The sequence below is a fragment of the Numenius arquata genome, chromosome 9, assembly GCF_964106895.1.
Source record: "Numenius arquata chromosome 9, bNumArq3.hap1.1, whole genome shotgun sequence".
NCBI classification, from domain to species: domain Eukaryota; kingdom Metazoa; phylum Chordata; class Aves; order Charadriiformes; family Scolopacidae; genus Numenius; species Numenius arquata.
In genome coordinates, this window is record NC_133584.1 from 17,055,010 (window position 1) to 17,081,204 (window position 26,195).

General features: G+C 37.9%; 1 protein-coding gene across 1 annotated transcript in view; it reads left to right on the top strand.

Annotated features, from left to right (window-relative positions):
- SLC9A9 (solute carrier family 9 member A9) overlaps window positions 1-24,971 on the top strand; it is a 212,752-nt gene extending 187,781 nt beyond the window's left edge. Inside the window, exons 15-16 of the mRNA XM_074153102.1 lie at window positions 21,833-21,938; window positions 22,450-24,971. Of these exons, the coding sequence (XP_074009203.1) occupies window positions 21,833-21,938; window positions 22,450-22,671 (328 nt within the window). The 3' untranslated portion in view covers window positions 22,672-24,971. The remainder of the gene's footprint in view (window positions 1-21,832; window positions 21,939-22,449) is intronic.
- The last annotated feature ends 1,224 nt before the right edge of the window (window positions 24,972-26,195 follow it).

Sequence of the window (26,195 nt, forward strand, 5' to 3'; positions counted from 1 at the left end):
ACCTTAACTGAAAGTAAAACTCCGCAGGTAAAGACCATGCAATATAGAGTAAAACAGAATGACTTCATACAGCAGGGCCACAAATACTGCCTGGGAGCTGGGACCTGCCAGCCTCAGTTCTTCAAGGAACCTGAAGAGTATTTTCTGTACATCACTGATGGTAGGGACAGGACTCGAAGCTGATGTAGCTCAGCAGGGTATAGCTACAGATTGAATGAGTTGTGTCAGTTTCCTCAGTGATGGAACTGAGACACAGGCAAATAAAACTACCTGACACACAGCATCTCAAAACAACGCTAGGTCTGTTCAAAGTTCTGTCTCATCCTTAAACAAGCACAGGAGCCTGATTCACCCACTCAGACAATGTTACTGCAGCCATAAAAGATAATCTGCTGTCACCTTTTCTTTCAGAAAAAACAGCCTTCTGCTTGCCTCTCAAGATAATGTTGTAAGAGTTTCTTTGTCAAAACTGTGAGGTCAAAAGAGTGCTCTGCTGTTAAACCTTTCTGTGTCTTAAATTCCTTCCACTTCATATGTCACAGGCTCCTTTCAGTTTGTTCTCCTGACAAGGTTCACAGGAGAATACCTCAGTGTTCCCGAGTGACAGGATTGGAAATGTGCACTTCTCAGGCACCTTTCTCACATTGTCAGTGCTTTACTGTAAGTGACGATCACCTTGATACTATAAGAGAAATAACTAGAAATAAAAAAAAAAAAAATCAAGGAGGGAATTATACAGAGAGACAGTCTAACTTATTATTTTTATAGTAACTGATACTCACAAAGACAGCGAAGGACAGCCATTTTTTGTTAGAGTACACCACCACCACCCTCCTATGCTCAGCTCTGACTTGGAACAAGTGTGTTTGGCAGCAAGAGTGGCTCAATGCTTCCCTGAAGTTCATCCCTTGAACTCATCCACAAATACATTTCAAAAAGGATACCTATTACTCACATCTGACAAATTTTTTACCCACAGACTTTAAAGTGCTTCATGAGATGACTGTCATTACCACTAACATCAGAGACCAAAAAAAAGGAAGATAGGTAAAATTAAGTGGCATGTCAAACATCAGAAACAAAGTCAGTAGAAGACTAGGAAGAATGTAGACCTTTTAGTTTTGTGTGTCATACAAATTCCAACACACTTCACTGCCTTGTGAACCATACAGAAGTCAGATCGACTTTTCTTTTTAATGTGGCAGACCTGTCATCTTGGAAATCATGCGAGTTCACCAAACTGTTTAGCACAGGACACCAAAATACCATCATGCCTCATAGTATTAGTATAGGGTCATATTGCTCCAATAACTGCCTCCAATAGCTTAACGCAACAGTTTATTTCTGCCTCCAATAGTTTAACAAAACAGTTTATTTCCATAGTTTCTAGTATCATTCCAGCATTGTTTTGATACTTTACTACCAAAAATGGTGAAAACCACCAATTTATGATTATTAGGCATAGTCTACAGATTTTTAGAAAATCAATTTTTCCTCCTGCTAGACAGCATCACTGTAAATAGTAACTTAGCTGGAGGAATTGAATTTTAAGGGTCAGTCCTTTCACTTTAAGTTCTTTTTAAAAACGCTTTTGTGGAATTTGTCATTTACAATTGCCGATCAGTGACTAATTTTCCCTTTTTCATCTTTGTCTTGGTAAAGAGAAATCATTTGCAATATATATAAAAAAATAATATATAACAGGTAACTGGTAAATCTTTGAGCATCCTGTAAAAGTATTTGCAAGTAGATTAAGGCAAAATAAGGCAGGCAGTATAGCACTTTGGCAATCTTAATCTGAGACAGCATTTGAAAGGAAAATAAGTTTAGATTATAGATTCATATGCTATGTGTAATGATTTGTGTCTACTCATGTGCAATAATACCATTAACCTAAACAAACTTGCATGAATTAATTCATGAGTCAGAGGATCAAGAATCAAATCAAGTATTTTACAGCAACTCAAAACTTTGTTCCATAGGACACCTCAAACAGATTAACAAAAGTTGAGAAGTCTCACAGAATTTCTGGTATGTCCAAAAAAAGTATCTTGTACACAACCCTACAAAGAGTCCACATTAGGAAAGTTCAAACATCTGGGAGAAAATTTCTTCATAAAACCTAGGTGGTATATATATATAAACCCACATTAACTAAGATTAATGAATCTTTTCCACGATCCATAAAAAAGTGTGGAAGACTAAGCTCCACATACTGTGGATCCATTCTTATAAAAGAGAGCAAAAATCAAAACTAGCAAAACAGTCCAGAAGGATGACTTCTAGAGTATCCTTAATGCTATATGTTGGACCTCTGGCTAGCTGCTCTTATTTTTATTGCTGTAAGGCACTTGAAAGATGCTTCTTTTTGTCTACTGCATAAGCACACGACCGTAAATACTGGGAAACAAAACACAACACAGACATTTGGAAACAGGCCAAAAGATTCAAAGCTAAAGATGTCTAGCTTTTACTGAAGGCTGAGATTGTTTCCTAATTCCAAGGCAGATTATGTACCAAATACCATTCCTCTGTGTGTACACACAACCTGTTGCCAACACTGGATGAAACATAATAGTGTAGGTATCCAAGTACCATTCATATCACTTAAGAACAACGAGGCTCAATGGCCATGAGGGATGAGCTCTTAAAATAAGGAAGCTGTAGTAAATAATTATGACAAACTGGAGTTCAAATTGCCATATGATTCTTTTCCCATCCTTTCCCTTTAGGTAAAGTGTCTACTACTGCTAATTTTAAACCTCTGGTATTGTTCCATTTCTTTTATACCATCACACAAACAAATACACAAGACCACACAGCTCAAAAGGAGAGGGGATTTTCTTTTAAAAGTGACAATGTAATCTTATCATGAAATGCAGCTTAATTTGCTGTCAGAGTTGACTTCATGAAAAGAATCTAATCAGATAGTACTTACTTGTGCCAATAACTTTTTTAGAGGTTTTAAAAAGAAAGTGCCTTTTACCGTCTTCTCAGTAGATTGGTTTAGGATTAAGCTGTTTGAGACCCATGATTGCAAAAGTCAGATGAGTAAAGTGAATTTAAAGAGCTGAATAAAGTGAGATGAGTAAAAGTAAATTTCAAGTTTATTTAGGTTGATGGTATTACCACAGATAAAGACACAAATCATTGTACTCTGCATACAAATCTGTCATCTAACCACATTTTCATTTCAAATGCTGTGTCAGATTAAGACTGCTAAAATATTATACTACCTGCCTTATTTTACCTCTGTCTACTTTGTAAATCAGCATAGCTGGTGGTGATACTAAAAACTTGGCATTCGAACTGGAACTAAGTCACTCCAATGATAGAGTACCTTATGTTTTTATAAAAAGTCACACAATTTTAATTCCTTTCAATCTTCATTTCTTCCAGTTTCAAGTCTCTTTTAGTCTCAAAAATAACTAATACCAAGGTTTTACAATATAGCCCCTTAAAAAAAACCACCTCATTTGTTGGACAATCACAGTGGGAATTAAAAATAGTTATCATTACAGGCCACAATACTCAGTAAGAACTGTCATGTTCTTTTGAAAATCCATCTACTTATCTAGAGTTTGAACTACAGATACAAAAGCCTCTGCTTTTCAAATAGCAACTCTTTTTGAAAATCGTTTAAAGATACTTTAAATCAGAACCAGAGTGAGCTGCATTAATAAATTCTCAGAAACAGAGCAGATTACAACATGCCTGTCAAGAAGGTCAAATACCACATTAGCAATCCTGTTTTACGGAATGATAAACTGAAAAAAAAAATGCATTTATAGGGCAAATCACTGGCTGAGCTAGGATTCCCATCTCCTGAACTCAGAAGATGGTATATTTTTGTAAAGTTCAAGTAATATGTGTGAAGCGCTGAAATATGGTGCCTGACAGAAGTGTAAAGTGTGATTATACCTTGTGAGTAAAGTTTTTACTGAAAAGTATGGAAAGAGCAGCTAATAATTAAACATTTGGCAAAATTGTCAGAATAAAATAAGATAAAAGCCCAATGTTTAGGCAAGAATCAAACTTGAAACATAAGAAAACTTTATCAAATGCTTTTAAACAAAACCAACACACTTTTTACATGCTTTTGCTTTTAAAAATGCCTCACAAGCTAATGGATCAAACTCATTCCATTTCTCCACTCTAATGCTTGATGTCCCCCAATCAAAAGAAAATCTGTGAGTACATTTGCACACACATCCACAGGGTTGCAAACAAACCTAAGTCCATGTTATTCAAGTGGCATCTTCACATCACCAAGTCTATAAATTACAAGAAACATCCTAGAAAGCTGTTCTTGAGGTAAGACAAGTCTCCTTGTGCCTAAGTAATTTACTAAGCAATTCTTGAGCAAATTGCATCTGTTCACTAACACTCAAAGCCATGCTGGTTTTGCACTGCAAGTACTAAGAAGCTCTCCTCGCCTAAAGGTGATGTCATTTGTTATATAAAAATAAGGAGCTGCCAGCTAAGGAGAAAAACATATTCAACAAGAATATTTTGCAGTGTGTTCTCATTTTATTAGTAACTATGTGCTTGACTGTATTTTATACTGTTGAATTTCTTCCCTTTCTATTATTGCTGTCCTCAAGATTACCTCTTTGCTCAAGTAATCTAATCCTCCTCAGTATTGGTGACACCATCCTGGTTTTGTTTTGAACCTATTTATGAAGTCTGCTTATGAATGCTACCTTCATGCATCAACCTCACTTATGTGTAACACTAATTTTTCCCAAAACTAGGGCCTGAGGCACACCCCATACAGCCTCTCTCCATTCTTAAATGCCCTTTGTAAAATGGCCTGACTAAACAGGAAATTAATTTCTTATCTATCTTCTAATTCATACTATTCCTTTTTGTCTCTCTTGAATAATATTTTCCCATGAGGCAATGTACCCTATATGCTTTACTTAAACCTACATATGTATTTGACTTGTTACTTCAACCTTGTCTAACAAATGAGTTATCTTATCAAAGACAGATACTGGTCTAGTCTGACACAATCAGCTTTTGTTAAAAACGCATTGCATTTTATCCAATTTTCCATGTAACTTCATGTCCTTGTGTTACCCTTTTCCTTCAAAAGGTATTCAAATACTTTGCTTAGTACTGGGGTCAGACTTACATAGCCATCTCTCAACTCAAAATACTTACAAACCTCTGCCCTCAACTACTATCCTAAGTCAGACAAAGCTGTATTCGTATATATAGTTGGCCCTTAACTGTGCTGGTCAAATATTTTCCCTCAAAACTGTTAAAAAGCAGACTTCCAATGGAATGAAAATGCCCTTGGAAAATTCCAACTTTTCATTGAAGTGTCAGGCATCTAAACCCAGAAACTTTTTCATCTGAGAAATCTAAGCTATTTCTATTATAAATGTTAATTTAGCATCTGTTATGGTTTGAGAGAAACCATAACAATCTATTGTCGTCAGACAATTATTCTATCACCCGGTGACCCCTCCCCACCCAGAAAGGGGAATCGGGGAACACAAAGCAGCACAAGGGTTGAAATATAAATAGATTTTATAGACTAAGACTAAATAATTAACAATAATACTAAAGAACCAGTATTAATCCTGATACTGATATAAGATATACAGGAATTATACTCAGCCAACTATATCAGTGGGAAGCTGTGCACTCCCAGCAGTGGATAGCAAGTATCGGACACTGCGAGCACAATGGCTTCAGGAGGAAGGGAAGGCCTCAGGGCTCCGGCACCGGGGCAAGGAGTTGTCTGGACCTGCCGCCATCAGGGAGAGAGAGCTACGCAGCAAACTTTTCTAATTTATATTGAATGTGACGTTCATGGTATGAAATAATCCTGTTGGCCAGCCTGGGTCAAATGCCCAGGCCTTGCTCCTCCTTGTCCCTGCCCCTGGCAAGGCTCGAAAACACTAACCTTGAATCCCATAGAGCCTGGCTGGCTATAAAGTAAATATTTTCACAAATGCAGACACTAGAGTCTTCTAAAAGTGCAATTTTCCCCAGCATTAGAAGAAAAATTAGTCCTGTGTCTCTCAACCCAGGACAGCATCTTACAGAAATTGTAGTTTGAGTCCCCCACTCTGATCAAAAAGAGCTTTTCTGGATGTGCAATAGTCAAGAACTACTGCGACCGAATCCAGAATAACACCCACTATCATGCCCAGATACAGAAAATCATAATATCAGAAGGGGCAGACAGAGCTCTTGTCTGCAGCCTAGAGGTGTGTATGCCAAAATTAGCAGAGCGAGCTGCTCCAATGGTGCTCTGGAAGAAAATTATTAGCTATAAAGGCAAAAAAATCCCCCATTTTTTAGTAAAGGTGTCACAATCCTTCATCCGGATCATGACAACGCCAATGATTCAAATGGATGAAAGACAGTTGTCCCCTCAGGGGGTTCCTTTGGGCTGCTGAAGTGAAACTAAGGAGACGCAACCTCATTTAAGTCTTCCATTGATACTGATACCCACAAAATCATCACACACTATCTACCAGCTACAGCCACACTATTAAGCCTTCTGGATAAGGAGCTAATCAGGTTTCTGGAGACTGTACCTAGTACCTCTCTCTTGCACCTCACTAACTCCACAGAAGATGAGTATCTGTCCCTAGGAGAGAAATTGTCAGGGGCCGAGGTGCTGGGAACACCCTGCCCCACCACAGCTTCCTTCTTTGCTGCTGTTTCCTAGCTCCAGACATCCACAGCTGTTCACATACACACAAGTTTGTACTGGCTCTTTGGGAAGCAGAGGAAGTAGCACCACTGGCCAGGCAGAAGGGAGGGAAAAGCAGCCCTTCTCCAGGAGAAGCAGAGACATTTGTCATCATGATGTTTGTGAAGACTGAGTCTAGTTAACATAGATTGTCAGCTTCTGTGACAGTACTGAAGGTATCTGTTTCCTGGGACACCTATTGTGTGTGACACCTGTAGCAAAATAGACATTTGACCCTCTGAAGTCTGTCCATCACTAATCATATCCTGGCTGGGATAGTGTTTTCCCTACGCACCATCAAATGCCTTGCCACAGCATACTAACAATAGTTCTGCAGAGACAGACAAATCTTTGATCTAGTATCAATTTCCATGAGATCTTCAATGTGATTTGAAGATATTTTTCCCGAATAAGAGGGAATAGTCCGTTACTGTAATTGTATTCATACATGTTGGAGACAGGAGTGTAAAAAAAAAAAAAAAAATCAAAGTTACTTTAAATCTAAATACCTTGGCACACAGCAATTTTTTCAAGATGCTAAATGAGTTAAGTGTCCTCTGCAGTCTGTTGTTGACAAACCTGAAACTAGTGATTATAATTGAGTACAAAGCCAATAGAGTATTGTAAAACTCATTCAAGAACTACAGGTTCACACACAAAGATAATGAAATGCTTATTCCACTGATAGAGAACAAAGAGGAGCATAGATGTGCTTCTACAGAATGTAAGCAAGCTAAACGAAGCAGAGCTAAGTAACTGGAAAGACAGGGTTTAGCAAGTCATAACCTGGGACAACTAGGCAAATAAGAAATTAAGAAAAAAGAAATACTTAAAGATTAAGTATTTCTCAGATACTAAGGCACCTATCTTTCCAGAAGTCACTTGCGTGAGCACTTTATGACTTTCCTAGTGTCAAAGGGCTTCTAAGGTATTAACTAATTAAATTCATAAAGCTTATATTTTAGGCTACACAGGGCCTTTTACTTTATCAATTCTGAACTCCTGGACATCAGACTCTTAAATTTCATCCTCTATTGATTTCAGAAGCTTGTGTGAGCTAAAAGATAGCAAGTATCAGGAAGGTATCTGTTCCTGACCAGAAAATACCAGGAACGGAGAGTTCGTTACTTCCCTTAGAAATATTTTCCACCGTTTAGTCGCTGTTAAAACATCTGTTTTGTGTACTTTAGCACATACTTAGCTCACTGCCTGCATTAATTTATTTTTAAAAATAAACATTGCAGTATCCTGTATTTTTTCATGAAATGGTACTTAAAGAATTCATTAAGTCACTATTTTACCTTTTCCTCTATTTTTAGTATTTTGGGTGAAAAAAAAGAGGGTGGGACTCATTGTTTCTTACATCCTTTCCAACTTTCTGAAAAACACTTTAAAAATTGGACCACCAGATTGAGCATGGTATTCCAGCACTGGTCTCACTAGTGCCTAATAGAGAAGCATTGGCACACTAGTTTTATTCTGCACTCACAGTTTGCATGCACCTCTTTCCTTAGAGCTCATGAAAAGCCACTACAACCCACATGCACTGCAGGGAAGTTTGGCCCCTTGGATTTGTTTTCAGGAATCCAATTAGAGGAAATACATTTAAATGAGACCAGCTTACCAGGCAATCAAAGTATGTCTACATGACCACTCTGTCCTTATGATGATTTAGTCTGCATCATCCACATGTTTTATCATCAGTAACTTCATAGAGGAGTTAATAGAAAATTTGATATTCAATAATTTCACCACTAAAACCTGCACTGAAACACTCACCAGTTCATGGCAGTTCTCCACTGGCGATTATTATTTCAAGTCTATCAACCAGCCAAATCTTAATCAATTTAATGCATGCCTTATTGATACTGTAGAGTGCTAATTTTTTGCCATGCCATTCCAAATGCCTTAACAAAGCTTATTAAATGCAGGTCGTTTTTATCAAACTTGTAATTTCATCCAAGGATAAAATTAGATTTGCCTGACAAGATCTATTTTCTATAAAAACATTCTCAACAGCCTTCTATGTAGGTTAAATAGATGTTATTGTCACTGTGTTACAGTTCTCTTCTTCCTTGAAAGCCACAGGAATTACAGCCTAAAATGGTCTATCTCCAAGGGCTAAATTACAGAGGTTGGAGGAGGTTTCTACTACCAAACACCAGAAAATAAGTTTATTTTTTAAATTTATATTATGTGATTTTAAACGGATTATGATTCACTAATGCTGAGCTGTTTGGTTGGGGTTTTTAATAAATTTTGACAATTAAGTCTATTTGATACTTAGTCCCAGATTCCACAGTAAGCAAGGTGAAGATAAACGTAGTATATAAGTAATGGCTAGTGTAAGATAGTAACAATTTCCAATTTTGGCAAAACCAAAACATTTGACCATTTTTTCTTCCCAATTTCTTTTTCAATTTTTTCTAGGAGGATTTGACTTTAACCTTTCAGGCAGCTCATTTCCTGGTACAGCACTGCAAGCTCTGTGTTTTCTGAGAGCCATTTCTATACTGCAGTGTTACATTCAATTCATTAAGTACTCAAAAATATGACTGCTACTGCTAAGATAACCCAGTACGCTTAGCAATATGTTTTAATATGTTTTCAGTTTCCACACTTTTGACAGGTTTTTGGGGGAGGTTGGGGTTTAATTTGGTTTCAGTTGGGCTCTGGTTTTGGGTTTAGTTTGATGCTTTTTATTGGGTTGCTGCTATGGGGTCTTTTTAAGGTGCTATCATGAATTTTGATTCAAAAAACTATTGGAGGTTATCATCCTCCTAATAAATAATAGGTGACCTTCAATTTGGATTATGAATTAGCAGGACAGAAATCTAGATGCAGTGGTCCATACCAGAGTACCGGAAACCTTGCCAACCCAGGTGCCTGTGGCAGATTACATGCCTTTGTTTGACAGGACCTTGGAGCATTACGTGACCTCAGCCACGGACTGACGTGCCAAGGAATGTTTTGCCTCAAGAGTCTTAGTGGTGATGCTCTACACAAGAGCTAGTGTAGCTCAACATGAAAAATTCAGCCCTGAGACCACATATAACTGACACCACCTCAGAAGGGCAAATCAAACTAACCTATATTGTATTCAGATTTTCACTTCCAAACACCTTACAGGACTCTTGCAGTTCACACACAGAAAGCCTGGTCCATTGCTTTAGCTCATATGGAAAGCAGGAGGCATGCCATACCTGCTGCTGCTCAAAGCTCTTTTGCACTTTAAGAAACACAGGTCCAGAGAATATTTCAGTTCTTTGCTTGATCTTCTGTCCTCTACACTAGAGTGGTCTGGTTGTTACCAAATTAGCTCTAGCCATACCACTGCAGAAGATTGGAAGGGCCAGGCTACCCATGCTCCTCTCACAGGCTTAGAAGTCATTTTGGTATCTGCCAGGTCTTAGTCATAGGCATTCCCAGAAACCAAAGCAAGCAAGGCTGCTAACCTAAATCCTGAAAGCTGAAGCCCCAGAGAAGGGGCTTTCCAGAGAAGGACGGACCATGCTTTACCTCCTTTCCACAGCAGACAGCAGAGCTATGTAAACATGCTGGACAGAGTTAACTGCAGTGCTGAAAACAGGTCCCATTTACTTGCAACAAATTTTTAGAAGAATTTAGTCAAGCGCCTTCAAGTGACCAAATTCCTTCCTATGCTCTCTTAAAAGAGTAAAACAGATCAATGGGCTTAGCTATCCAAATGCTGTCATCCAACCAAGCTGTCATCAACAGCCAAACAATAATTTTAAAGTTCACTGAATCAGAACAGGACATACCTCTAACAGAAGAAAAAAAAAAAAAAAAGATAAGCAAAGTGACTACATTAGTTTTATGTGGGGAAAAATAGCTGTGGAAAAAAGGAAATAAACTGAACATAAGTTTGCACAGAGTTAAGCTTCTGAATACAAATCTAGGTCTAAATCAATTAAAATGTGAAGGTATTTGGAAACAAGCCATTCGAGTGAAATCTGAGTGGCAGTTTTGAAATCAGATCTGGATTAGAAGTTGAGTGCAGGAGTTGTCAGAGATAAGAAAGGAAAAGAAAAGCAGCAATCTCAATTAATGTGTTTCTTAACCAAATCACATTCATGGAACAGCTACACTTGCTCACGCACAGTATGGCTGGCTTCTGTATTATGAGCAACTCATGACTGAAACCCCAATAGCTGACCTCTCCATCTGTAATGAAACACGGAGAATGAGAAAACCTCATGCTCATTCATGCTGCACTATACTTTTCCCCACCTCTATTATTGCCTGTATTTGGGTCAGTGCCAGCATTGGTACATGTGCACAGTGTATTGTGCCAATAAATAGAAGGGAATGATTCCAAATTATAACAAAAATATTTTTCATAATCTGTTTCCAGAATCTTTCACTAGAAACATAATGAACTGTCAGACATGAGGTAGGCAAGCTTTAAGAGACTGCCTTAACCTCTCTCAAACTGATGCCTACCTGCAACACCTCGAATAACACATCAAAAATAATCCATTAAAAAAAATACAAAAGCATTTTATACCTTATCCAAACACAGCAATGACAGCATTACAAGGGCACAGATTTCCTCATACTGTGGCACATCCATTATTTACCATTATGCTGATGCTCCAGCAGCAGATGGAAGAAATAAAACCCTCCATTTACATCTTGTGGGTTGTACAGAAAAAAAAGCAGGGGTATTCCCTCACCCCTCCCAGAGGCCTACAGTCTGTTGCCTTGGCTCGCGCAGCTGTAATTGCGTTAGTGTGTCAGATTTCACTTCCCTTTATCACAGGCTCTATGATTTCTTCAGGAAATGATTGCCATGCCTTGAATAGCTGCTGTAAAATCATGCATCTTTATACATCCTTCTGTTTGCCTGAAAGTGAGTGCCCTGTAATTTCATTAAGTCCCCATATTCCTTTAAAAATGGAGTAAAACAGAAGAAAGGCTTAGAAATTGTCATTGCAGCTTCTCATCTGGAATACCATAGCTTTGCAAAACTATATCCTCTTCAAATCTTCACTCTAGCAAAAAATAATCTTATTTTTCCACCTTTGCCCAACTATTTCTAACCAAACCATAAAACTCACTTGTCACACTTAACAAAAATCTGTCTTGTTCCCACCACACACACACCCCGCCCGCCCCATGTGTCTCAAACTTTCTGCAACACAGCACACTGTCCTCACAGAACATACATTTCTCTACCATTCACAGGCTCACAGGAAAGCCTTTTGTGCAAAGACAGATAGTAAAAGTTTGGTTATTGCGCTCCAGACTAGTACAGTGATAGGAGCAGTAAGATGAACTATCCCAACTGGAAATCTAATGCTAGTTTTTCCTATTTCTGTTTTATAAGCTTCTCTGCTGATCAAAAGGCAGTTTGATCTCTTTTAATATGTATCCTCTGTGCTGTTATTTTAATCTGGCACTGTTCCTAAACAAAATATTCCGTTTTACCTATTTAGAATTTTAAATTGTAATAAGTAAGATAAATACCTCACATTTCATTCACTCTTAACAGTAAAAAAGCTGCTATTATCCTTGTTCAGTGATTTTTTTTATTATTTTTTTTTTTCCCTAGGATATCTGCCATAATTCATTATCCTCAATTGTTCTTTGCACCGGAATTTGCATACCTCTTAGGGAACATTATATCATGAGGGTTTTCAAACTGGTCTTTCTCTGTTTTAAAATATCTTTACAGAAGTAAAGATCTGACTTGCCAGAAGGCTGCTTTCTTTGTATTACAGCAGAACCTATTCCTGTGCAGTACCTCTTCCCGTCCTCGACACTGAGCCCTCCATTTCTTTATGTGTTTTCTTCACAAACCTATTAGAGACTTCCAACTTCATGCAGCTAGCTAATTGTGCACATAACTTGGGGTAGGGTACATATTGGAAAAAGCTGCTGGACAATCTGAAGACATAATCTTTGGACCAATCTGCTCACAGGACTAGAGATTCTCAGAGGATATAGTAAACTAAACAAGCTTTCTATTAACAAGGCTTTAGAAAGGCTATCCTGCTTTCAGCCGCTCAGCTCAGCATAGGGAGATTAAAAGACTGCTTTTTTCAATTCCCTCCCAGTGCTTCTTACTCATTACCTAACTGGCCAGAAGTACAACACATTACTGAGTAAAATAGTCCTCCACAGAAGTCCTAAACCATCTCCTGATCTTTTCACGTGGGTTTTGAATCTACTTCCATATCTGGAATTAGTAAGGTTTCTCACAGCTGTACAGATAAGCAATAATATAATTTTATTAATACATTATATGTTATCCTACTGCTGTCAGCTTTGCCATTGGCTTCACCCAGCACAGGTCACCTTGGTGCTCTACTTTTATGTTCTATAGGGATACACACACATCCCTAATCACAGCTGTTTGTACGCTCATACTGGGCCAAGAGAATAGCTCTGGTCTATCTTCACTACTGTACCAACTAGTCCTCAAAAAACTTTTTCAAAATTTTCATTTTCTTTGGAGCTGTTCTCTTCCCTTCTGGCATGACACCCATGTCCTTATTTACTCTTTATTCCACAGTTTTATGATAGAGGAAGAGAGATTGTTGTTTTTATACAGATCATCCTATTATTTTTTTCTAAAAGATACAGTGAATTATCACTATTGTTTCTATTTTGTTAGAGTTTTTACAAACCCAAGCAAGCATAGGAAAATAAGACACATTATTCCTTCAAGCCTTCCTCCACATTCAAAGCTCATCTTTCAACAGAATTGTGCAAAAAAATAAGTTCTTTAAAGGATTTTCTCATAGGGGATCATGTTTCCCTTTCAAGCTGTACCTTTATAACTGTGAGAGCATCCACTGGATCTTGGCAATGCAGAAGCTGGAGATTTGTCAAAAAGACTCTCCACAGATCTGTGAACTATTTTAACTGTTATTGCGCAGCTATATCTATGTAATGATGAAATAGCTGATCTGACTTTCTGAAAATATGCCAAATAATTATATTCCTATTTAAGTATAATTTTGGTGCACTCAATCCATGTCACCAGAGGGCCATAGCAAGAATATTACTCCAGCTGTTGCTTACAAAGTTCTAGCAGCCATTTTATTTCCCTGCTTTTACCATAGTGTTTGTCTGAGCAGTGTGATGCCTATCTTGTTTGGAAAGCCTTGTTCACGTTAATGTCTTGCTACCCGCTCCTTCCAAAACCCTCCTGGACCCAAAGTTCTCCTCTCCCAGGTTAGATGCAGTGCAACATTGCTATCCTCAGCACCCATCTTAGTATGTGCAAGTTCATTGTACCCAATATAATTTATTGATGAGAAGTTTTTAAAAGCTTTATAGCTTTCACTTTATTTGGATCAGAACTCCTCTCTTCCTCTATGATGCGACTGAAATAATTCTTTTGATCAAAAACAGTCTGTACTTGTACTTCATTGCATTTAATCTTTAAGGTTTACTCTCCTTGCATCTTGCAAACGATTAGATTGTGGTACCACTGGTATTTGATTGTCGTTAGCAAGGCATGTAACTGCTGCCAGTCCTCATTCTTCACACATCTGCTTTCTGGAATACTTCTCGGGCAGGTGGTGATGCCAAGGACATTCTCATGAAACAATCTTCACACAGAGTGCAGAAATCCCTGCTAACTTGCTTGCTCTTCTACATTCATTCCCTCTGCCAGTGCTAGGGCTGGAGCATTTTATACAGTGAATGCACTTCATGTGAAGAGCTTGAAAGTGATCTCATATGAAGCAGCTGGCATCAGAGTCTTTATAAGGCCTTAAGGGTCTACACACAGCCAGGTCACACCAGTGTTCATCCTTTCTAATGCAATAATTTAGCTTACTCGTGCCAATGGTATCTCCAGTTTTGTAATCGTGCTAAAGACATACCATATGCATAAGTTCCTTTTCTGCAGGAAAAGAAACCCTATTGCCAAGCCACAGGTAGACCAGTTTTGCAATGTCCTGAGAAACTTCCTATGCCTTCAAATGTGCCAGGAAATATTTTTACGTTTTCTCTGCGATGAAATTTCTTTTTATGGATTCCATGGTCATTCAAGTTTTCACAAGCTTAATGACTTTAAAGTTTTTGTTTCTGGTGCTGGATTTGATGCCGTATTTATTACACAGAAAATTATTTTTATCTTTTTTCTTCTAAATGCATTTAATATAGCACTGCCCAATTATGAAAATGGATGCCTTTCATACACGTCCTGGTTTCCTTGGTATGGAGGATGTTGTGTTTGGTTTCCTATATTTTACCTTAGGGTTCCTATTTTCTTATGTCCTGCAGTGAGATTTGTTTCATCAAACTTTAGATACTTAATTATTATCCATTTAAGTCTAATCTAGTTGTTGAGACTCTTTTATAGTCAATAAAGGGAAAGAAACTCATCCTAGTTTCAATTCATTCCAATTAACTCCAGCACTGCAGGATGAGATTAACCTGCCTTGGGATTTGGCTATTTCTCTTTATTGATGAAAAAGTAAGACTGGTAGATTAGATTTCTTTCTGACATCCTCCTGTAAGCTGTCTGAAGATAGGGGAGATGATTCCTCCAATTAGGTCATCTTTGAATCACACTCATTTTTCTGAGAAGTCACATGCATGTCATCAATGCTGATGCCACTAGTGCAACACTTATCTCTTCACTGTGTACATACGTGACTCCTACGGGTCTCTCTGTTGGGGCATTTTTTTAGTTGGTTGTATTTTGGGTTTTTTTTTTGTTAGATGAAGGGTCATTTCCTTGTTATTATACAACTGATGTCAGGGAGGTTTTTTTCTCCTTCTCTTTAGCTGCCTCACATAGGCTACATGAGCCAAAGCTCTTTCTAATGTTAATTTGACTTATATTACTGCCTGTTCATATGTTCCTTTTGAATCTTACATGAGTATTCTTCTATCCTTTTGCATGCCCTGTCCTTCTAATTTTCAAGCGTAGCTGCATTACGCACTCATCAATTATATGAGCAAGTCTCCATTTGTGTCTCAGATTTTTTTCCTTGCATGGAAGTGTTATATTCAGAATATAATAGGCTTCAAAAAACTCAAGTAAGATATCTCAATTTTCCTCTCCACTTCAGTGAGCTCACAACCAGAAGCCCATGGTCTGCAAATATCCCACACATTTTACTCAGTGCGTACTAGAGAACAAGCCACTTCTCAGTCTGCAGCTACTTATGTATAAGAAGACCTGATTAAGATCAATTCTATTAACTCCCTCCACTTTGCCCACCTCTCTGCAATGCTTCCAGTTTCAAAGTTGAAAGCAGCAAGATTTTAGCCGTATTCTGCATAAAAGGCAGAGTTAATTCTTTGGGTCTGACACTACATCTGGCTCTAGAATCTGACAGCCAGACTGACTTTCCTGTAAGGATGCATTGAACTAGTTTTTATTATCACTGATTTTCATCTACTCAACCCTGCTCTCAGACATAAGACAGACAGAGAGAATGAATCTTAAAAAGAAAAAAAGAGACCTGATGATTTGACTTTGCAGGACTACATTATGATTCCATTTATCCTCAGTTGTTTACTGTTTTAAGTTACAACAGTATTGGGAAATTTTTAATTGTTTTTTTAAACCATTCCATAAAAAGAGAAGATTCACAAAGAACTAGAGCAGAATTCACTAGTAATAACTATGTTAAAAGTATAATTTATGCCAGATTTAGTGATTCCTTCTCAGCTTTCTCAATAGTGCACATTAGGTTATCTTTACATGTTACTTCACTGTAGATCTCACGGTCTTTTCAAAAACCTGTTATTCTCACAGTTAAATCTAATATATCCAGGCCCTGCACTTTTCAACCAGCCTACACTGATAACTCCCCATCCCCTGAAGAAAATTCCACAGTACATGAGAAAACATCTTCCTCTCTCACAAGAGTCAGGAGGAGGGACCCCTCTAAAAAACCTCTCCTTCTTCAGGTGATTTTAATCTGCAGAGTATGCGCTTAAGACCTGGAGATGTCTCTGTGCCTCACCAGCTCAGTCATGCACACAAGCTGCTGTATCAAGTAACTAAATCTCAGTCAGCTGTTAGCAGGAGTCAGCCACGTGCAGAACTCAGCCGCATAATCAAAGTTTCATGGTTTGCCTGCCCCTATTCAAACACTACCAAAATGGACGTGTTTGCTCTTTACACTATCACATCGCTAATATCAAAATCATTCTCTCTCAAAAACATAACAGAAAAAACCACACCCTACCAAGGAACAAAACATCATTTGTCCTTACTGCAGAAATAGATTGAACAAACAGAAGTGACATCTTTTCTTTGATACTTTTCTTATATATGTTTCTTCATAAACACAACAGAGATTAATATTAAACTCATGACATAACTAATTTACAAACACAAACTTAAATAAAAATATTCACAAAAGGGACGCTTCAAAATAAAAGGCTGCAAACCTCAAGAAATCTTAAAAACATTGCACGAAGGATGGATTCTGGGAGTGGTGACATTTACCTCTACAGACTTATGCCTACAGCAGAAATATAGCACGTAGCAATAGAATATTAAATAACATACTTTTAACAAATGTGTATTTATAGCACTGTTTGATATAGGAAAATAGTCTCTGGAAAAATCACTATATGTAATTTTGACTAGTGTTGCAAGAACTCCTGTACCGTGAAGCTTTTTATTAGTAAATATTATAGTGTGAGCATATTTGCCTTTGGGGAGGGAGGATGGGGTTACCTTGAGTTACAGAGCCCCATTATGTGACGATGCAAAAGGTAAAACACCTACTGGGCCAAATGCAGGACTTTACAGAGCTTAAGCGGAGCTGCCATATGTATTTCCAACTGTAGCCACATCTTCTGCATTGTCAGGATGGTGTGGGGTGTTTGGGTTTGGGTTTTTGTTGTGATTGGTTTGTGGTTGTTTTTAGTTCCCCCACCCAACTGCAAGTTATTTCTCTCTTACTATTATGCTTTTCAGCAGAGCCACAGTTGGACTAGGACTCTGTTCCTCCAACAAAAGTGAACTTCCTTTAAATCCAAGTCAAAACAGCCAGAATATTTTTTCCTGTTTGAACATGCTGATACCATTTGATCAAAAAGGTAAATAGTGATTTTTAGCAACATTCTCAAAGTTTGGACAGAACATGTCATTTTAATGAAGTGTGGCCATTTGATGCTTATTGGCTGAAAAAACCAGAATTTTTCAGATTCTGATTTTTCATCCTGATAGGATACAAAAACTATTATGAAGTCTCAGGATTTTCTGCATAATGGAAATCCTAAATGTTCTGCAGTATGGCTAGTTGCAATAGTGTTTCTCATCAAGATCACCTGCAACTTCTCACATGAGAAGTCTGGTTCGGGTAACCCGCATTTTTGTGAAACACTAGCTATATAGAAGGAAAATTTCCACTACGGATACTTGTTTCAGGCATAATGTTTTGGGGAAAAAAATCATGCAGTTCCATGGGTTTGTTCCTGATAAATCCTCATGAGATTATTTTTAAATGCACTGTACTTAGAGCAAAGACTTTTTGCCATTTCTTTGAAACTCCAGCCTAAACTAAACCACATTGTGAAACTTTGAAAAATGGGCTATTCATAGACTTCCACAAAAAAAAAAAAACCAACAAAAACAAAAAAAACCCACAGAAAACCCCCACACTCTTCAATTTCAAAAGTTAAATTCTGAAGGTTCTGTTTCTGTTGAGCACACTGAACCCTCCCACAGCCCCTATTTGAATTGCTCAGCCTCATCAGCCCCAGTGAACAATCTGCGCAGGGTTCAACTTTAGGCTACACTGTTCAGACACTTGCCAACTGCCTTACCTGCAATGGCATTGCCTTTCTTTGCTTATTGCTGGGCAGTACAGAAGAGGACATCGTATGAGTCAAACTCAGAAGAGAGAGAAGCTGAACCAGGATGGGGTAAACAGATTTAGAAGTTGAGTCTGGTGTCAGAGAGACAGATGGGAGAGGAAATGTGCCTGGCCAGTGGCGAGGGAGGACTTAAACTGCCTGGTCAAAAGGATGTTCAAACAACAACGAGGGGACCCAGGGTAAATGTTTCTGGGCATGTGAACTGAGAGTGGAAGCCTGGAGATGTGGTGAATCAATGGAAAAATTGGTATTTGATTAGCATGCCTTACTTTCATAATCTGCCAGCACTGTATATGGATTAAAATTCTATACATGTGCATATACAGGCATCCTGAATTCAGTTTCCCAACTTAGAAGTTACCACCTTTACAATATTAATAAAGCCCTTTAACACAGTATCATATGGTATAGAATCTGAGACATGCAGGTGGGCTCTTCTGCCTGTGGAAGGCTGACATGCAAATCTAGAAGAGGGTTGATTGATACAATGTTTTCCCCTCTGTCTTTTCCCTATCCCTGAATTATGCAAGCGCGAATTTGGTTCGGCAGTAATTCCTGAGTTATGCTAAGAGGTTTACGCTTAGTTTCTTCCAATTTTTAAAGCAGCCTTAGTGCAAAATCTACCTTTTTCTATTACCCTATTTAGATTATTTCTCCCTGGAGAAGCAACCAGAGCAGCTGGAGTGTTATAAGACTTCTCTGCCAGCCTTAAAATGCTATAGACCCATGTCTGATATACTTTTGAAATGCCAGCACTGCACATGGGTTAGAATTCCTCTTTCATGCTGTACTGAACGATGTGATTATGCCTGTAATACTATAAAGCAACTGTGTCAACAATAAAGAGGAAACATTTATGGCATAGGTTATTAAAACAATAAAAAATAGGCCAGTGCAACTTAAGTTCTTTCAGTGGGCTAAATAATGACTAGTTAAATAAGGAACAAAGAGATAAATAATTTATTACAGAATCAGAAGCACCACAACAAGCACAAGAAAATTGTCTTCACTTTAAACTGCATCTCAAGAGGCTTCAAAGCAGAAGGCATGGACACAATGAACTTGTTACCGCAACTGCAAAAGGAAGGAGACGTAGAGGATCTGTCGCAGCCCAAAATGAAGCCATCACTCAACTTAAAAACATCAGTGTACACACACAGCAACTAGTTAAATACACCAGACACAAGTTTATGCTAAAAGTGATGGTGGGTCAAAAGACTGAAGGCCACTGTGGCAGCCAAGTAGATTGCACCTTCTATTCCTGTCTCATGTGGTGCAAGCCTGAGAGGAAAACAGGACTCAAATTTTTCCTGAGAAGTAAAAAAGCTCATTATGAAGTTATAAGGCTGCTTAGAAGTAAGGCCTAGCTCAGAAATCATCAGATTAAGGAGGAAATGTAGAGTAATATTCATCTTTAGTTACTTATTCTGGAAAAGAATAAAAGAACAGACAGAACTCAGTATAATCAAATGCAACTTCCATTAGAAGCCTGTATTTTTCATGGTAGGTCTGACAACTCAGTTCAAACAATTTAAGTTGTTTGTACTAACAAAGCTGATATTTCCAGAGATTAAAAACCTAGAATTAGGCTCATACTTCCATTTTTGGCCTTTTAATTAGGTTTTTCTGAAGTGCTGAAAACACAACTCTAATTGATGGCTTTCATTGCTTTTTAATAATAGCTCTTAACTGCTTGGCACTTTGGAGGTTTCAAATAAGATTGGGAGTGGATCAGAAAAGGATTGTTTAGTTTGATTTTGCTCTTACAAATGCAAGAGGATCTAAACTTTCCCTACAAAACTTGATCTCATGAGATTCCTACCTTCATCAGGGTTCTGATAAGAATCTATATTACAATCCTACAATCTTTTTTGAAGTAGACTCAATTTTTTTTTTTTCACAGTAACTCAGTATATGACCTTGGATGACGGAATCACACAATCTTCTGACAGGTGCAAGTTAATTTTTAAAAAAATACACAAATACACACAGACACCAGATACTATAGAACAACTTCCATGGCTGTAGTATAGAGAACAGCAGAGCAAGTTATTTAGCCTTTCAATCTGTAACTGAGATCATTAAGGATGTTTTATATAACAGTGTGTTCAAGATTCAGAATTTGTGCTTTTTGTATAAAGCAGTGATACCATAAACAACCAATAATGAAAGAAAAGGAGGCAGTGGAATAGTTAGGTTTAAGACCCACTGTTACTTAGTATTTCTACAATATTGCTGCAAAGCTCAAATCACTACTCGGTTTTACATTTGTTCCTTTCTTCTTCAAGGAGGCAGAGAGAAAGCATGGGGGAGAGAGCACAAGTAAGAAAGCAAGAGAAAGGAGCGGGGGAGAAAGTGAGATGACAATCAATAAAGCAAATTTTTCCTAGCAGCAAAAATAGCTGACAGACTCGCTTCCCAAAGAACACTGAAAATTACTTTGCGAGTAAAAGTAGCAGAGAAGGTAAGTCAACTTGAGGGACTCACAGGAGAGCTGTTATTGACAGATACAAGGATGATATAATTGCTCTAGATGAGCAGGTTTTTCTTTTATCTCAATAAAGTACTTTTGGATGAAAAGATTGGAAAGACAGGTGTGAGACAATAGCATAAAGCCTATTCCTAATTTATTTACATAATTTTATATAAAGGAGCATTGATGTATGAAGTGTAAAACAAATGTGTTGAATGCTGAAAATAAAGTATTACAGAGAAAAACTTATGTACACTCCCAGTGATAAAGAAACTTAATATTTGATGCAATATACTTTGCCTATTGAAGAAATGCACTGATTTTACAAAAGGCTGAGTATATGTGTTTAAGAGAACGTTCACTACTGTTCTTACATAAAGTAGCCGATACAGTTGCATCTTAAGTTGTTTCCTGTTAAAATTGCATAAGAGATCACACTTAGAGCAAACAGTACATGAGAATAGTAAACAGGGTAATTTACTACACATTTCCTCTCTTCCAGCGCCTACTGCATTGATGTATCCCACGACACATCCCCTTCAGCCATTCTGGTACACTTCAAGTCAGATTTTGAGCATTAAGTGTTTTAGGTGGTTTTTGTTTTGGGGTTGGTTGGGGTTTTTTTGAGGGGAGGCAGGGGAAGAAGAGGGACGAGGGTTGGTTTTGGTTGTTTTTTGTTATTGTTACTGAAAAACATTAGACAAGACTGATGACAGGTTGGATTATTCCCTTATGCTTTAAAATGAAATTTCTTTGTCTAAGAGAGAAGTATGTTGGTATCAGTATCTATATGGGAAATATTCTTTAACAAACTTCAGATACCTAAAACCTATCTTAACCCATGCCGGTCCACCTCTCACAACAACATTACCTGAATGGTGTAATCCTGTTGCCAGGCTTCTGACCAGCCCCAGTGCATATGGCGTAAGTACCTATCTTGGTTAATTGTATCTAAAGTGTAATCCAAGACCTGCCATACTCAATGAAACATTTTGGTAAAGTTCCTTTTCCAAAGTTTATTACATTTAAGGCTAAGAATTATACAATTTCTTCAGGGTTGTGGAGAAGAGGTCCTGGAAGGTGCAGTGCTACATTTTCAAGAATAGTCACTAATACTATAAGCTTCAGATATGAGTGACATGTTCCAAATAATTCAGCCAGATCCTGAAAGTATTGGCTACCCATCAGTGATATTTAAGCACTGAAATTATCTTAAAGATCTGACGGGTAGGTTATATTTCTCAACACTGCTCAAGAGCAGAATATAGTAAGCAACTATTTGCTTTAATCAACATCAAGATGTTAAATTAACAGCTGAAAAAATAAGCAAATAATGAAATAAAAGGAATTGCATCAGACTTTTTCTTCATGTAAGCTTTAACAAAAAACCTCCTCAGTCTACCTTCCACTGATCATCTTCTTTGTTTGAATACAGGATCAACTGAAGGATGATGGCACAGATTATATCATAAATAATGATGAACTGACTGAAAACTATGAATCGTCTGCTCACATACCAGTGCCAGCACAGGACAGAACAGGCTCCACCCAGGCTACAGGCAAGGAAGACATTCATGAAGGAGACCTAGGATTAGGAGGATACAAACTCCAGCTTGAACACACTGCAGCTCAAACCCAGATGAATTCATTGGCATGAACAGTGGAGTGTTAATCACAAGAAATAAGACTGAAACAAAGAAGTAAAAGATACTGTTATGTGAACACAAGAGGCTAGAAATTGTACTGAGCACAGGAAAAAAAAGATCAAAGAAAACTTAGATTTTACCAATTACATGTCTGCTCTGCCATTATCCATATAGCTACAACAATATGCAGGGTTTCTGATTGCAGCAGTTTTTAAATGAAAAGATGTAGGGCACTGCCAGCCCACTGTAAATCCATTACAGTGTTTTCTCAGCGCTTGGCTGTACCATGCCCCTCACGTGTACACGGGCCTTTGAATGTCGCTTACAGTCTTTAGTCAGCTGGAGTGGAGAGAAATAGCTTCCTAACATATTCATGCTCACATGACAACAGCAGTTTTTATACAGCTGGTCCTGAACAGATCCAACAGATAGCTACTACTCCAGTAGCTATTACATTTATAAGGAAGAAGCAGAAGAATCTTTGTCCATTTAGTATGTGATCTAAAAATACTTAAAACATGCATTGCAGCACATCAGTCTTAATAGATCAAGCTCCTTCATGCTCACTGTATAGACTTTTCCTGACAACCAGCCCAACATGTGCTGTCTAAATGCACCTTATAGCCTAGTCCATGCAGGACTGCACCAGGCTGCCACAAACTTAACACTCATAGTAGGTATTGAAGTCTATGAAACCAGCAACAGACCCCATTTTATTGCTGCACTGAATGGGCATGACCACTGTTTAAACAGCAGTTATTCCACAAGACATTTGTCATTACAGCTTCACAGCACACAAAGCTTAAATGCTGGGAAAAGTTTTGTTGTTTTGCAAGATCATTCTAAATGTATGCTTTGATTTAAGGAGTCAACCGTTTCATTTTTTATTGTTTGAGGAAAATGAGTTGTTTCTAAGCAAGTATTTCTGCAAAACAGCTATCTATAAAGACCAGCTGCTCCAAGGACGAATTTGTCCATGTCTCTATTTATGCTGGGCACTCAATATCACATTAGTGATGAGGACAGTGGTGACTACGTATACAAAAAAAACAAGAGGAGAGTTTAGGTATGAGAGTACTAATTGTGTCTGCATAAACCCAGTAAGGGGATAAACAGCTGGTCAGCCATACATACAGCCAGCTGCCACATACTGTTATCAACCACTAGCACAGCTCAACTTTTGCACATATCAGCTAAGCAGTGAAAATACAGGGACAGAGCCAGGCTTTTGTTAGAGCACGTGCCTTTTCTCACCACAGAAGTTTCAGCTGTGCATGAAAACGTTCCTACCAAGAAAGCTAAACCACGGGGAGTTTTTAAATAAGGTCATTCTTAATATACAAAGACAACAAGCAAGCAAGAAATTTGTAATCTATAAGAATAAAAATCAAGCCATCTCAATGAATGATCATAAAGCTGAATAGGTCTTGATTTCACCACAGATGGAAGCTGAAATACAAACTTAAATATAATCAAGTTTAGTCATTCTTTTCCAGAATAATTAATTTCTGGTTAAACATGGCTCTAGAACAGCTGTTCTAAACATAAATTCGAATGCTGGAGAGTTCTATATGTTTTTACGAAATAGCAGAAGCTTAAACTGGCATTTTATTTTCCCCTAAACACTAATCGAGGAACTTCAAAGGATCTTAATCCCAATGTGGTTTAAAACAAAAAATATTCAGGCATGATAACAAGTTCTGAGAAGAACCAATGAATTTCCAGCTCCCTGCTTTGCCTTGTTTAGCTGCATGAGGTGGGAAAAGATGTGCAGCAGATTGCAAGAAGCAGTGGAGAATGGATGAGGAGGTAAGGTTTTCTGGCCTGGTACTGTGCACCCTGCAGCATGCAGTAAGGGATAGCAAAGATAACAGAAGGCAGGATAAGCAGGTAGAGACACACTGCAGTGAGGTGAATATGTGGCAACACAATGAGAAGGTATTACCATGGGTGGGTGCTAACACAGTCCTGTTTTCAGTAGCCAGTTTCCAATTTCAATCTTCAGAAGTATTGAGTGCACATCACCAGGCTTCCTAACCTCCTTGGGAAGCATGGATCCCACTCCTGAGATTATAGTGCAAATCAAACTGCTGCAGTATTATGAAGATGCAAAGCTGTTTTTCACAACTGCTACATGAACTGGAAATGACAAGCTCTTCACCAACATCTCTGCTCTTAGATTCTACTCTGAAATGCATCCTGCAGTACACTCTACATGGCTTTTACTGATTTATTTATTGTGCCTATGTCCAAATTTGTCACACTTGTGCAATGTGATAAATGGAGGGCTCTGGGGTTTGAAATTCTCTCTTTATCAAAAAAAAGCAAAAAAAAAAAAGTCTGTAGTGAATACTCTCCTCACTGTTCTGCCTGGATGCCTCAAAGGGCTAGTTTACACAGTAAAGAAAGTCATCTCTTGCAACAGAAGAGTGCATACTCACAGGTCAGATTTTTATGCTAAGACTGTGAAGAGGCTGAACTGGTGGTCCCAGCAGGATGGGCATTTATCCTCTGAGACCATGCTCAGCAACCGAAGTATCATTGGCTTTTAAGAAATTAGTAATTTTAGCTGCAAGCAAACCTGAAAGTTCTACTAAATGGCAATAAAAGTCTCTATTATTCATTACACTATTCAGCCTTGCCATTTCCTATTTTTAAGATATTCTTTTCATGACATGCCGATCAAGAGAGTTAAAACAACATTAGAACAGATGATATATTTGTATTCAAGGAGAAATTACTGGCAACTAGTAATTCTGCATGACTGTTTAAACAGAGTAATGGATGTTAAGAGAGGTCTTTAACGTCAATTTACAGTTCATACGCTGGAGATTTAAACTACTCAATATCACACAGTGTTTGACTGAATGTGCAAGTCACACACGATAAATGAGAAGCTATTCTTTTAGATTTGAGTTAATCTAATAAAACACTGCTTGGAAAATGAAATGTAAAATATATTGTCAAAATGTAGCATCTGCATACTCAGTTTAAAGCCAAAGTGTTCAGAAAGATAGAAATATGCAATATTGCTAAACCTTTTAGGTTTCAGAAGTAATTACTGAAATTTCATACTGAACTGCAGAGTGTTTGGCTAAGGTTGGAAGCAGCAGAATGAATCCTGGCTATACAGCAGAGCTAGTCCAAAAAGACTGTACTAAAAATATCAGGTCACTATGATAAGTTTCACAGAAAAGTGTAAAATTTGGTAACCTCACCGAAAGCAGGGGCCATTGGAAGCAAACATTTATGTTGCTGTGTTAAAAGCTCAGACTTTTCCATAGTAACCACATTAGGGCTATCTTCAGCAACCTGATTAACCCTGTGCATAACTTAAACTGCTAAACTAATTGCATTGAAGTCATTAGAGCAGTTCACACCCTTTCCTAGTAACCTACTTATGTGCCTTGCTGGGCAGATGATAGTCTGTACAATAGGTGTTGTTTTTCCTTGAGAAGGCTGGTCTGCGTTTTGCTATCAACCATTGAGTAATGCTGCGCCTAACATCCCGATTGCTGTGTACATTTGGGTACAA